This window comes from Solanum stenotomum, chromosome 5 (assembly GCF_019186545.1).
Source record: "Solanum stenotomum isolate F172 chromosome 5, ASM1918654v1, whole genome shotgun sequence".
NCBI lineage: Eukaryota > Viridiplantae > Streptophyta > Magnoliopsida > Solanales > Solanaceae > Solanum > Solanum stenotomum.
In genome coordinates this window covers 36,783,070-36,798,086 of record NC_064286.1, presented here as the reverse complement: position 1 = coordinate 36,798,086, position 15,017 = coordinate 36,783,070, and the positions used below count along the sequence as shown (strand labels likewise).

The following is a 15,017-nucleotide window of genomic DNA, read 5'->3' as shown; positions in this document are numbered from 1 at the left end:
TCCACTGCTCCCTTGTCTCCTAGATTTGGTACTATTGTTGTTGATGTCTCTTGACCTCCACTCACCCAGGCTGTGACACTACGGATGGGGCATCTAGCCCATTATGCTGATAGGCGTGCCTCTAGGCTTGAGGCCACCATTCCTGGGATGATTGAGAGAGCTATTGCTGCTGCTCTGACACCTCTTAGTGCATCCATTGATACCCTTGCTATACGGATAGTGGTGTGTGAGCAAGGTCAGGGGCCACTGAAGAGGTGACGGCTCTAAAGGCCATTATTGTTGAGTTGAGGAAGGACGTGGACCAGTTGAAGTCCACGGATATGCAGCTACCACCGGAGATGAGGTTCAAGTTGAGGAGGTGGCTACTGCGGAGTCCGAGGGTGAGACTGATGAGGAGCAGCTTGGTGTTGATGAGGAGGCTTATTATGAGGGCCTTACGGAGATTGATGAGGCCATGGTAGATTCAGCTGTGCAACTGACCCTACTGGATCTATTGTTACTGATACCATGGTCATTGATGCCCAAGAGCAGAGTGTTGCACCGGGCACTGATGCCCCGACAGATTGAGCGACTGTGTAGACAGGACCCTTCTTTACCTCTATCTCTATCATTTTTATTAACTTGTTAGTATTTTGTTACATTTGAGGACAAATTGTTTTTTATTTGCGGTGGGGTGAGGTATTTCCATACCTACCTCTTGTGATTATCATTTATGTATGTATATTGGGTTTTTGTTTTTGAATTGTGTTTTGACACTGTTTCGTGGATGTTTGAGCTTATGGCTCCTTGTTTTAAATACGAATGGTTTTTTACCCTTCTCAAAAACTTTGCCACCTCTTGTTATGTTTGAATGTGGTTGTTCTTGTGCAAATTTGAGTGTCGGTTATGATCAATACCGATGAATTGAATACTGCTCTTAATCGAACAAAAATGAATGTGCGGCTACGATGAGGCCAAATGAAGTTGCATAAACAATATGTGAACTTTTTGCATCTCATTGTGACTAGCCGATTATCGATTGAGTCTCTTGTGATGAACATTGCACACTAACGAAAGTGTGGAGTCTTGTTTGATATTGGTGCCAATGCCTTGTGTGATGAGCTTACCGTGAACCTTGTGTGATGACACCTAGAATTTACCCCGTTGATTTGGTTGACCAAGTGATGCAAACTCTTAAAATGATCTTAGGCAACAATTTTGAAGAGTGAAACAATTTGACAATATACCTCTTTTGTGGCCAACCTTGTGAGATATGTGAATCTTGCTTGAACCCTTTTGAGCCTTGTCCTTTTCTTGGAAGAAACTTGATGAAATTGTAACCCCTCTTTATCCATTCACCCATAATCCTGATGAAATGTGGTTTGTTTGAATAGCCAATTTAGGCCAAAAGCCTAAGTTGGGAGTGTGGTGAAAAGAAAAGGTGAATCAAGAAGTGAAAATAAGTCCCCCTTGATCCATGGACGTGAAAATGATGGAACCCCTCCATACCAAAAAAAAGAAGAAAGAAAAATAAAAAGAATGAAAAAGTTGTGGAATAAAGTTGTGAAAATTGCAAAAGAAATGGTGTGCCCGGTATTCCATGAAAAGTGAATAATGGGGTGAATTTTGAGCATGAGTGAAAATGTTGAAGAGAAGGAAAGAAAGTGATGTTCATACCACATTTCACGAGGATAGCAGCCACTGAGCCTAAATGACCATACCTTTACACTCAGCCCCGTTACAAGCCTTGAAAAGACCTTTTTGATCTTGAGTGAGCTGAAACAAATGTTGGCTGGAAAATAAGGGCAAACCTATGGGTGAAGTCATGCATGTGTTCTTCTTTTTTAGTGTGAGAGTTGTTTGTGATTCCGGTGCTATAAATCGTTGAATAATTGTGTGTGAATATGGAATCATCTTTGAGTGAGGGCATTTGAGTACCTTTGTTGAGCTTGAACTTGCATTTGAAGAAAGTATTGTGAACTTGAGAGTCTTTGATAATTGTGAGTCACAACTTGAATCTTTGAGTGCACAATTGATCCTTGCATGAGTAAGTTGAGTCTTGTTGTGTGCATTCATGATTGAATCTTTTGTAGCACTATTTGAGACATTTTTTTTGAACTGCTGAACTTGAGTTTTACTTTAGGACAAGCAAAAGTTTAAGTTGGGGTGTTGATGAGTTCGATATTTGGACTCATTTAGGGCTTTATTTATATGGGTTTAGTGTCCTCAAATGCTTATTTTGTGCCAATAATTGATGTAAAACCCTTGATTTCCAGGTATAATATGGATTGAGGAACAAAGCAAGGACACTAATTTGCAAAAAAGGACGAAGCAAGCTGAAAGAATGAAGAAAAGCAAGCCTGGTGATTGCCAAGTGCACTTGGCGAGTCGCCGAATGGCTACTTGACCGCCTAAAATTCCAATGTGCCAAGCCCTGAAGGAAAGAACCAAGTTGGCGAGAGAAAGGAGAAGTCGGCGGATCGCCGAGTGGTTCCGCGATGCAGTGTTGGCTCGCCCAAAATTACAGACCTTGAGGATGTTGAAGGCCAAGGCAGAAAGGCGATTGAAGTGACCAAAGAGCAGATCACCGAGTGGTTCGGCGAGCCCGACTTACTTCGCCGAGTGACTTTTCGCAACACATTTTTGGCGACTATAAATACATTTTTGAACATTTAGTTTAGTATCGAAGTTCATATATTTTTTAGTCAATTATTGAGTTTTGAACTGGGAGACAAGTTTTCTCTAGGTTTTCCTAAGTTTTGAATAATTGAAGTTTTTCACTTTTGAGAAATTGGAAGTGGGTCTTTGAGATTTTTCGAATTGGAACATTGTAAAGACGAAATCAATCTTATCAGTTGATGAAACTCAATTTGGTAACGATTTTCATCTTTTTATAATGTCTAGCTAAAACCTCAATTTTTGGGGTGTGATTATATGATTATGGGTTGATTTAGTTTATAGGTATTGCTGATTGTTAGTTTAAATGCTATTTAGAAGTGAGTTCAATCATTAATTGTGGTTTAATTTAAGAATTGTAGTTGCAAATGCAGTTTTACCCTTGTGTTTTGGCTTGCTCGAGAGAGAGGTTGTCATGGGTTTAGCTCAAGAGAGTGAATCTGTCACGACCCAAGCCTAGGGCCTAGACGTGACCGGCGAATGGGGAACCCAAAGGAACCCCAAACAAGCCTCATAGCGTATCATTACACATCCTTGGTCGCGGAAGCAATTAAAATGACCATAAGCAATAAGCATAATCAAAGGGGGAAATCGGGACTAAGGGAGCAAGAGAAAAAAAAAGGAAGAAATAATACATAAATACCATAGATGAGTCAAGCTCAAGCATAATACACAACTTGTCCAACACCACCTCTAAACATGAGTACTTAGCGGGGGCCAAGACAAACTACCGAGCTCACCCTCATAGTCAAAACATAACTAAAAAGAAAAGTCTTATACATAGCAAAAGATCATTAGCAACGTCCCCGGAATGGAGGACTCACCAATAACCTTGATAGGAAATCGTATTAGCCACGCGGAGGAGGATGGTCAAGCGGTGCTCCGGTCCCTACATGGTGACATCATGTAGGCATAGAGTATGCATTAGTACGTTTGAATGTACTAAGTATATGGGATGCAATGCAATGCTACAATAGATGGACATCATAGGAAAAATGCATAATCATACCCGATAGATAGCACATTAATGAAATGATATATATAATGACGCTTACATAAAAATCATATTTAGTGGGACGTAGTACATGTGTGGTGAGTGACCATCAATATAGTATTTTCCAAGGCCTACCACCCCCTTGGAGAGGCGAAAGAGGTACAAACCCCTCAATGTGGTTACCCGGGCCTACCACCCCCCGAGCTAGGGACCAAGGTACAAACCCCTCGATGTGGTTATACGGGCCTACTACCCCCCGTACTAGGCAACCAAGGTACCAACCCCTTGATACGGTTACCCGGGCCTACAACCCCCCGAGCTAGGCTTGGTCGACTCACAACACTTATATAGAGAAAATCATATACATGTATCCCTTTCATCATCATTTCAATAATTATATAATCATCCGACTCATAGGATGTACATTGGACATTCCATTTCCTAAGAATTCTATCAATGGCATTTTATCAAACACATGGTGGGCTATTGTTCATGTAGATAAAATTATGTCTTTCAAGAGTATTAAGTCCAACCAATTCCGAAATACATATAAATCAGCCCACCAACAACATACATATATATATCAACCTTCATAATTTGATCATGGAAGCATGAAAACCATAAACATCACATAATAATTCCATTTCATGATAATATGCAAAAATAGACCATAATAGAATGTGTAGTAGTAATTCCATAATTCAAGAGTTCATAAATGATCATAAGGACCCATAAACTTGAAGTAAAATAGAGGATAAATGGTTGGACTTGTGGAAAGGAAGGTTTCCACAATCAACCCACATACCTCAACTTTGGAGAATCCTTGATGAAGATTGGAATGGAGAATTGATGCTTGAGATTGAGTCTTGAATCCGGAATTAGAACTTGAGATGTTTGAATTTGGTTGAAGATCTTGGTGTATTTTGGAGAGGGATTAGTGAGTTTTTTTGAGTGTTTTGAAGCTAGAAAGAAATATAACTAAGTATGGGACAATCCTCTTTTTTATAAAAGAAAAACGTCCCAGCCCGCTACAGTAACTTAGCTCTCTGGAAATTGCAATTCTGCCCAGACAGGTTTTACGAAAATGGTCATAACTCCTTCATCCTAACTCGAAATGAGGTGAAACCAATTGCATTGGAAATATAACTCGAAGGGCTTTAATTTAATAGGTAGTGGCGCTTCCAGTTCCTTGTGTACTAAGAGATATGCCCCTTTAAAGTTGACCCTGAAAATCGCATTTTTTGCGATTTTCGAATTTTGATACGGTTGCTCTAAAATTCGGGTTAGACCCATTTCCCACTCAATTTTACCCCCTGAATAAGAATATGAAGTCGAATTTCCGAAATCATGCACGAATTTTGAGATATATGGAATTACAATTATAGGTGTTTCCGAAGCACATTTTCGGGCATTTTTGGGGTCGTTTCAGAATCCTAAACCCTTTTCCACACATTTAGCTCGAGAGAGTAAATGGACTAAAGTGTAGGTTGTTCTTATTTTGCATGCTTGTTGATGTTCGAGAGAAATCGACTTGATTCGGGGTAAATTGTTCGAGAGAAAGTTTACCTCCTCTATAGTCTAGCTTACTCACTAATATTTAGCTATTTTCTAATAGTTGCAATTACCCATATATCTATATTAGCCTATAATCGAATCACATCCCAAGAATCCGTCTCATTATTGTTATTTCGTATTGTTTATTGTTGTTCGTAGTTGATAATTTCAAATCAAAACCCCCCATTTGACATTTGTGTTATCCCCTGATTTGAATAATGTCTTTATTCGAAAACTTCTATTCCTATGACTAATTTGACCATGTTCACACTTTACTATTGAATCTTAAACATGTATCGCTCCCTGTGGGATTCGACACCAACTCACTTAGTTGGGTTTTATACTGACTAGCGATCGTTGACACTTAGAATTGGATGAAGTGTCCTTGAAACATTAATCAGTGGTGGCAAATAGGCTGGTTGGGTCAACTTTGGGCCAGTTGAAAATGGGTCAGCATAAAATGGGTAATAATTCAACCCGCCCATATTTTATATGGGTAAAAATTGATTGGATAATAAATGGGTTGGGTAAAATACTAGTTTACCCATATTTACCCATATTTTCATGAGTAAATAGTTCTTAATTAAGAATTCAATATGGAGAAAAAAATTTAGTCTTTTTTTAGATGAAAAATGTTGAAAATGCTTCATTTAGTTTTATTGTATCATAAAAATCAAAAAAAAAATCCTATAATTTTTTAATATAAAATAAATTTATGTAATAACAAGATGAAAATATTTTTAATTTCAAAGTAAATGAATATTTGCATTTTAGGACTAAAACATGCTTAATGCACTTTAAGTAATGTCAATACTAATACATGATTTGCTTTTTGTACACTATTATTTATTATCCAATATAAAATTAAACAAATAAAAAAAATTATAATTAAAAAAAGAAATGTACATTTAAAATATATATTTTTGGAGGGTTAAAGACATCACCTTTTCAATTATAGAGAAGAATAATTAGTTCTATAGAATAACATAAAAATGAAGAGAAATTACACTATTTTTAGTGATATCATGAATAAACTATAAAAGTTAGAAGTTTAACCCATTTGGCTAATTCATATTTTACCCATAGTTTACCCATATTTTTATGGGTTGAATATGGGTATCAACCCATATTTTTATGGGTTGAATATGGGTATCAACCCATATTTTACCCATGTGGAAAATCACTCACCCAACCCATTAAAATATGGACGGGTTGGACGAGTTACCAAAATATGGGCTCATTTGGCCGGCACTATAGGTGACTATTGGCCTTAGCGCCCTCTCTCTCTCCCTCCCCACGGTTGAAGAGCGTATCAAGTGTTGGGGATCTTGGAGGTTACGATTGGCTTATGACAGATATTTTGTTCTGATGTGTATAAAGAACTGATCAATACATGACACCTTACACGATTTTTATTTTTATTTTTTGTATGTGGCTATCACATCATCACAAGGGAAGCAGTGTTGTAATATTTAGGTCAAAGTCATCTGCGGCCCCTCAAAGTTGTCCTCATTATTCATTTAGACACCTCAACTATACCTAGTACCTATTGAACACCTCTACCACCCCAGATTTGAACCGTCTAAGCATATTTTGCCTACATGGCAAGTCGTTTGTGAGTCACGTAAATGGGGCGCGTGAATTATTTTGTAAATGGGGCGCGTGAATTATTTTTTCTCCAATATTTTAACGTTAAAAGATTTATCTTTTAAAAAAAAAAAAATTAGCATCTCTTCTTCTTCTTCTTCTTTGACTCAACCACCATTGCAACCACCTTCTCACCACCACAATCACCGGCGTCCCACCATTAAAGTTCATTCCTCTTCTTTCTCGAGATGCAATCATTCTTCTTCTCCATGCCACCTTGTTTTTTAATCAGATTTGCCGTCACCATATCCACACTTCTCCTTTTCTTTCTTTCTCCGATCATCTTCTTCCCCTTTTTTTTGCAGACCATCATCTTCTTTATCCTTTTTAACCAGCCATTAACCCACCTCCCACCATTGACACCACCTCATTTTTCTCAATATCTTTCTTTTTAGCCTTTCAAACAATCAATCACAAATTTTAATTTGTTCATCGAAAAACACTACCACCACACATCTCTTTCTTTCTACCAAATCAACTCAAACATGAATTGAATATAAGCTTAAAAACAAAAATAAATTAAAAAAAGAAGTAGAAAAATTTAGGAGATCTAAGCTTTTTTTTAAAAAAAAAAAGGGGAAGAAGATGAAGTGGGGGAATGGGCAGGTCGGAGACAGAGGCGGGAAGCTGCAACATACAAATTAGGATTTTAGTTTATTTTTTTAATTATAATTATTTTGGAGCCCAAAAGACACATGACATCTTTTAAGACACGTGGCTTCTTTTAATTAGTTAGTTTGCCATGTCATGGCAAGTGCATCACACACTCTTGACATTTTTTTGTTTATTATCAAAATGTGTCTAATAGGAACAATTTTTGTAGAGGTAAAAGTGTTCAATAGGTAAAAGGTTGAATTGGAGTGTCTAAGTGAAATACGCGGACAACTTTAAGGGGCCGTATATGACTTTGGCCTAATATTTATGTAAGAAAACCTATGTGATATGTAAACTATTTTATCTGGGAAGTACCATTTACAAGATAAAACTTGTTAATTAAATTTGCATTTCACGTCATATATGTAAAAGACAGTATACCATTATCATATCCCACAAGTTATTTCTGGACATTATTTAAGCTATTAGAACTTATGCCCCATTAGGCATAAACTTGATTGTTAAAGGCTAAAAACTAAAGATTCGACCATTTGAAAGATAAAACGTGTAATTTAGTGAAACAAACCTCATTGAGTGAAGAAATTTAACCCTACATAATGTATAATCAAGTCACCAAGTTGAAAACAACGAAAGAGCACGACATGTTTTGACTGCACCGCTTCTTCCAAACAAGATGGATCAAAAACCAAATTTATGCTGCAATAACTTGAGAAAAACGAACAAAGTGGTGGCACTGTAGCTTTAAAGCCGGACCAGAATCTACATCACACAGGTTATGCACTCTAAACAGACAGCTGCAAGATTACCGCATAATTCCCAGTTTCACTTCAGCTGAGTAGAGCTGCTATAAGTACATAGTTGATTGATTATGTTACTGGAGGACCTACATATATTTTGGACCAACTTGTTTTAGACTTGACTAATCAAATTGTTGGCGGAGATGCATTTCTGTCTCACTTTTCCATGTCGCATGGGATGACTGCCCCTTCATCCTCTTATTCTTCTCCTTGTCTTTGACGGTAGACCCCTTCTTCTTGACTGGCTCTTCATCAGAGTTTACAGGGTGATCACTGCACACTGGGCACACCATCCCTTTCGCATGTGTGTACGTTTTGGGAATTCCACATCTCAAGCACATCCTAATACAAGATGCATAGTGAAAAAATTGCAATCAGAACTTTCAGAAAAAGAACTTTTCACTAGCATGCATAGTATCATTGTCACAAAATTATGCTCCTCACCACATCCTAATGGGAAGGAAAAAGAATAGTTCATTCAACTGTCTCTAGAAAATGGACTAATATATACTAGGTGAGATTATCATAAATAGAGGTACAGTTCTTACAAAATGCAGGGACTATCCTACCTGGAGAGCAAGAAAAGATTCAAACGTTGCCATGGCAAAAAATTCAAGTTAATGCATGATGGTCTATGGCCAAATTCATCACTAGCAAACCCAAAAGGGGTGAACCAGGATGGAGTAGTAAATCCACTTCTTGATATAGATTCTACATCATTTTTGGTTTAGGGAAGCATAAGCATCAATGCACCATAGCTAATTTGGGAGGATTAAGCTCATGGCGTTTGAGTTGCAGGTACCACATATAAGAATAGCCACTTAAAACACTAAAATTTATTACCTGTCAGAAAGTAAAAGATAGACAAGTGTCGAAAAGGAAAAACAGATCTTGCAATATATAGGCAAGCTTGAGAAAACCTCGACTAATACCACGGGATACCTACTATCTCAGATCTCCCACGAACACATGTACAGAGTAGCTCTATCCACTAAGGCTTTGGACAGATGGGAAAAAATCACTAAGTGTTTTGTCTCTGTTGTGATTTAAACATGAGGTTCTCAACTTATTTCATTGACCACTAGGCTACACCATTGGGTGCCAAGTATTTCAAATCTTTTACTACATTCTGAAATAAAAACTGTCTCATCCAATGTTTTTAAAAGTGAAAAATGCATCAAAGGGACCAGGTCCAAGGGGCTTGAAGCGTAAAGCAAGAGGTGAAGCACACATTTACTAAAGTAAACAACACATGGTATAGATTATTTTTTTTAATGACCTTGGTGTCTGCACTAACTTATGCACACCTCGACTAGGATTAAAACCTAAGACCTCATGGTTTCCAACCCACTTCATTGACCCCTAGGCCACACCATTGGGGACCAAGTTACGGAAATTTAAGATACCAAACATATATGAACAATCAAATTGCAATTAAATAACTAACTCTAGCAATCAATTTACAACAATTTTGATATTCATCCGACTTTCAAGCTTGAAATTCCGATAATAAAATCCTCCATTGAAATGACAATCCATACCTCAGAAGCTCTGATGCATCTTCTGCACCAGGATAGCTCGCAGTTGCCACAGGTTTGCCTCCTTGTACAGTGCCAACAGAAGCATTTCCTTGACCAGTAGCTGTCTTTGGGATGCCCCCACCAACATCGCTTCTCACCCTCTCATGAATTCCTACTAACTGAGCCTTTGACTCCACTACAGCACCTATAAAGATGAAAGATTTTTTTTTAAAAAAAAAAGGGAAAATGTACAAACCATGACCATTAAAGATTCTTCTCTATTGTCAAAAAAATGACTAGAGAAAGAAGAGGAACAAATATCTTGCTATTAGTTGATAAAATTATACACCTAAGGATGCTTCCTAGTGCAAAAATTTGACATGCCCCGCTTTGAAGAAAAGACTTCTCAGCATATAACCATTGGAGGAATATCTTTTTTTCTTGGATTTACTTCTCTACCTTAGAGGATTAAAATGTTGAAGTGTGCAAAGTAAAAACATTGGATTGCAAACAGGCTTCAACCAGATTTACGGAACACTAGAGGATTAAAATGTTGAAGTGTGCAAAGTAAAAGCATTGGATTGCAAACAGGCTTCAACCAGATCTACGGAACACTCTACATATAAGCTATTTAAGTTTCATTCATTTCGGTTTCCTATGCTATGGCTACAAAGTTAAATAACCACATCTAATCCCTTTCACAAGGCAAGTTTTCCTGAAAAAGTCTGTCTTTGGTTCTCCACTCTCTCCATTAAGTATTAACTCTATATTATTAGGTTTCTCTTTTTCTATTGATGCTTAACTATATTTCATTTAATGATCTAGACAGCAAACTGAAATGTATAAAGATAGTTGGATCAAAAAAAAAAATTCTAAACCTCAGAGATCAGGGGCGGATCCAGTGTAATTGTTGGGGCGGATCCAGTGTAATTGTTGGGGATTCCCAGAGACCCAATAACTTGAACCCGGACCCTATACTTTATATTTTGAATTTGTTAAATATATAAGAAAATTCTAGTTGGAAACCCATAACTAAAATGATCAGTTGGTTTAGTGGCAAGGAAGGAACCTGTTGAGGTGCTCTGTAGCCTGTGACACGGGTTCAATTCCTATGGAGTGTTTTCCAATTTCTCTTGGCTTCTTTTTACAAGCCTCCAAGGGATGCTAATCGGGGTTCAGTTCGCTCAACTTCATATGCTTCAACTCCATGCCTCCCGTCATATATTATCATACAGAAGTAAAAAACTTGACTAGTTTATGAATGAGTTTATTACAATTTTTATCCTCAACTCCCTCCAAGCATATATGTACTTTTATCTTTCATTTTACATATTCGATAAGTCAATTGATAACCGCTAAATTAGTACTCCCTCTGTCCCTAATTACTTGTCCACTTTGAATTGACACACCTATTAAGAAAACAATGATTGACATAGTGAGTTTACCATTTTACCTCTATTAATTATGAGGTAGATGAATTAAAAACTTCATATTTTCAAAAAGTTTTACCTTTTTCAAAGTAATTAATAGAGGGTACAATAGGTAAAAAAAATATTTTTTCTTGATTTGCCAAAATGGACAAGTAGTTAGGGACAACTAAAAAAAAATGAACAAGTAATTAGGAACAGAGGGAGTACCAAATAAATTGATATTATATTGGTTCGATTAGCGGTTTAGTACAATTAATAACGGGCCAAGGAACAAGTACCCCTAGATTATGTCGAAATCCTAGAGACACATCTTAACTAAACTAAGGTCCTATTACCCAAATCTATTTTTTTGTAATTTTGTACAACTTTTTGGCTTACATGGCATCCAAACATCTTCCATGCGCCTTAACTACGTGGAGTCACAGAGTGTGCCACGTAAGTTAAAAGGTGTATAAAATTACAAAAAAATGAGTTCGGAGGTAATAGGACCTTAGTTTAGTTAAGGCATGTCTCCGGAATTTCGGTCATAGTCTAGGGGATAGTTGTGTCTTATCCCATTAATAATTGATAACCAATAAGCGAAGTGGTTAAGTACAGATATTCAACCGAACCACCCAATAAGCACCCCTACTGGAACCACAAGCTTAAAATCCTGGATTCGCCGTTGTTGTCAGAGGTAATGAACATACTTTAGTTATAACATTAGCTTTGACAGAAGGCTTGGCCTAAGAACTTTCGCGCTTTTTGGTTTTGCTAGAGTAAGTTGTATAACAGCTGCCTTATAAATGTTCCTAAGCACCACTGTCTGAACGAAATCATTAATTTTGTAAAGAAAATTCCACTAGCAGTATTAATCTGAAAATTGATGAATTGTTTAAGCCCCAATCTCTCTTTACAGAAAATTATGCCCAAATTGTATAAATACAACACCATAAATTCCATCATATAGAATAGAATTAAGAGGAAGTAAAGGAGTTAGAAAAGTACCGGCTGGTAAATCATTCTTGTTTCTGCTGTACTTACGGCGACCGTGTCTCTGTTCATTCACGTCCTTTCCAGCTTCTTCAACACTGTTGTTCAAAAACTCCGGCGGCCCTGAAATCTCCAATAATTTCAAACATAAATGTAATAACATGAAAAAAGGATACAGCTTTCTTAGAGGTAAATAATTAAGGAAATTAATTTACTTCGGAGAAGGCATCAAGAGCAGAGGGGAGCAAGGAAGATGAAGAAGGATTAGGGTTAAAAAAGGGTTTGTAACGATTCTGTGGAACGTCATCTTTTAGGTCATCGTCGGAGTTGTCGTAGTGAGGTTCTTCTTCTTGTTCTTGTTCTTCTTCCTCCGATGAGGAGTAACTTTGTATGAGTGACAAACTCATCGTCGCCGGCCGGCAGGATCCGTAAAAGACCTTCGAGTTTATAGTGACACTAGTAGCCTGGCAATTATCCTTTTGCCCCGCCGCAAGTAAGACTAAAAATTGCAAAATTGTAACTTTTGCTTACCTACAAGATATAACTATGTTCAATTTTTCTATCTAATTAAAATAAAATTAAAATTCTCTTATTCTAAATTTATGTATGAATCATGATATAAATTTTAAAATGGCTTAAATCTTACTAAAAGTTGTTCTCATATTTGCTTGAATTATTTAGGTTAACATCTCTATCATTTTAAATTTGTATTATAAACATTTTTCGACAAACAGTTAAGAATATTAAATAAAAATATAATTTATTCGTGCTGATATGATAAAGTGACAAATTAAATGATGACATTTAATATATGAATCCAAAAAAAATTATTTAAAAAATAAATTGTGAAAAGGAAAAAAAAATATATTTTTAATTTCATTATCAAATTGTGAGAGGAAAAATATAAACCACCTCATCCACCACCCCTTCTCCTTTATTACCCACATTCCCCTTTATTCTGGTACTGATTTATGATAACCCGTATGGCACATTTATTTCAAATATTCAATTAAAAAAGCATAATGCAGTATGATAAATTTTAGATGCTATATAAATATTTTAATACTTTCTTTGAGATATAAAATAGAAATTAAAATATACAAAAAAGCGCAAATAATTTGAAATTATAAACTTAATGTTAATGACATAGTATTTTAATTTTAAAAAAATTATATATATATATATAGAGAGAATAATGTAAGATTTACTTAACAGAAACAAGTTTGTGTACATGTTAACAACAGTTGAATGTTAATTCAATCTTGTTAAGATATTGCTCCAAGTCCGATTTTGAGTCTCAAGGAATCAAAGTTATGTTTTCACAAACTAAATGACTCTTTTGTTTTGTTAATGTTAGAAGATATAGTTTTCATTTTTCTTTTTCACCCTGTTTTTTCTATTCTTATTTTGCTTCGAGATTCTCACCTTTTCTAAAGAGAGGTTGGGCAGTTACTCAGTAAATGTTCCCTCTTCTTTACAAAATAGAGATAAGGGATAATCCCAACCTGATTTTTTCTCTGAAAAATTATTGGGTTGGATTGAATCGGATCGGGTCGGTTCACATGGAAGATCCATGACCCAAAACTTACATCTCTCACTTCGTACATGGTGGACAAGACCCAAGTCAATGCAACATCAACTAGACACACAATTCATACGACAAATAGTTTGTGGGACATATGAGCATACCTTTAAGGTTTTACAAGCCTCACGTAGGAATCCAATCACATGTGGAAGGAATTCACTGAGAATACTATTACTCACAATACCTGAGATTCCACTCACTTCAGTAGTTACTTATTCGATCTCTCATCTTCTTAAAGAGATGAATTTGAGTTCATGTTTAATTTCATATACATAATTACACTGAAGCATAATAGTCGACTTATGTATACAAGTTAAATTATACATTTTAATCATCTTCCCTTTCTACTCAAATCTATCTGTTTCAAATCAACTATTTTTTTCTAGACATGCAATGCATTGTCGAATCACTCGTGGCTATTAGTAACATGCTAAAATAGCAATACCAATCGAAACTTCAAGAAACAGTAAAAGGTCAAAGGATATTCCAATGAAAATTTAATTTAATTTTTTGGGATATCACATATTGAAGGAGGGAGTCATTCTTTAATTAATCAATTGATTGCATAACACACAAGGTATGACACACATGCTACGAAATTTTCACCTAATCTGGCGCATGTGTCTCATTCGGTTGATTATCCAACATCGTACAGAGCTTGATTTAAACACGTCTAGATGCTTAACCCGAGTTTCTCTCTTTAATGATCCTCAAAATCATCTTCTTAGAGAAACTCTTGTCTAACTTATAAAAACAAGTCATTATTTGGTAGTGGAAATCATCATTTCACGTTTTCTGACGTAAAAGGCAATTACTCGTATGAGAGTCAGTTTTGTGACTTGTATGACATTCTTTATTTTTAAAACATATCCATATGTGCATGAGATATAAATTCAAAATAGTCATATGTTGATGAGAATAATACAACGCTCAAGCTATTTTACAATACAAGAAACTATTATCATATCATACGCAAACCTATAGCGTTAACATGTTTCTCAAACAAGTCTTTAGATATTGTCTTTGTAAAAAGATTAGCTATCATTTCATGTGTAAAGGAATGCATTGTAAATTTATTTCTCCACTTGCTACTATGTCTCTCAACAAGTTATACTTGATGTTAATGTGTTTGATCTTGTTGCGATACTGAGGATCCTTCGTGTATGCGATAGCCGCTTAACTAACACAATATAAAATCATGGGACCCTTAGAATTCTTGCAATATTCAAATGCTCGAAGAATCTCTTT

General features: G+C 36.1%; 2 protein-coding genes across 2 annotated transcripts in view; both read right to left on the bottom strand.

Annotated features, from left to right (window-relative positions):
- LOC125865145 (probable protein phosphatase 2C 10) overlaps positions 1-15,017 on the bottom strand; it is an 878,192-nt gene that overhangs the window by 630,286 nt on the left and 232,889 nt on the right. The window lies entirely within an intron of this gene.
- Positions 8,143-12,694, bottom strand: LOC125865146 (uncharacterized). Its single transcript, XM_049545329.1, has 4 exons — positions 12,400-12,694; positions 12,200-12,314; positions 9,804-9,987; positions 8,143-8,604 (listed from the first exon to the last, which is right to left on the bottom strand). Exons 1-4 carry the CDS (start codon positions 12,589-12,591, stop codon positions 8,385-8,387), a joined length of 711 nt encoding a protein of 236 aa, XP_049401286.1. The 5' UTR covers positions 12,592-12,694; the 3' UTR covers positions 8,143-8,384.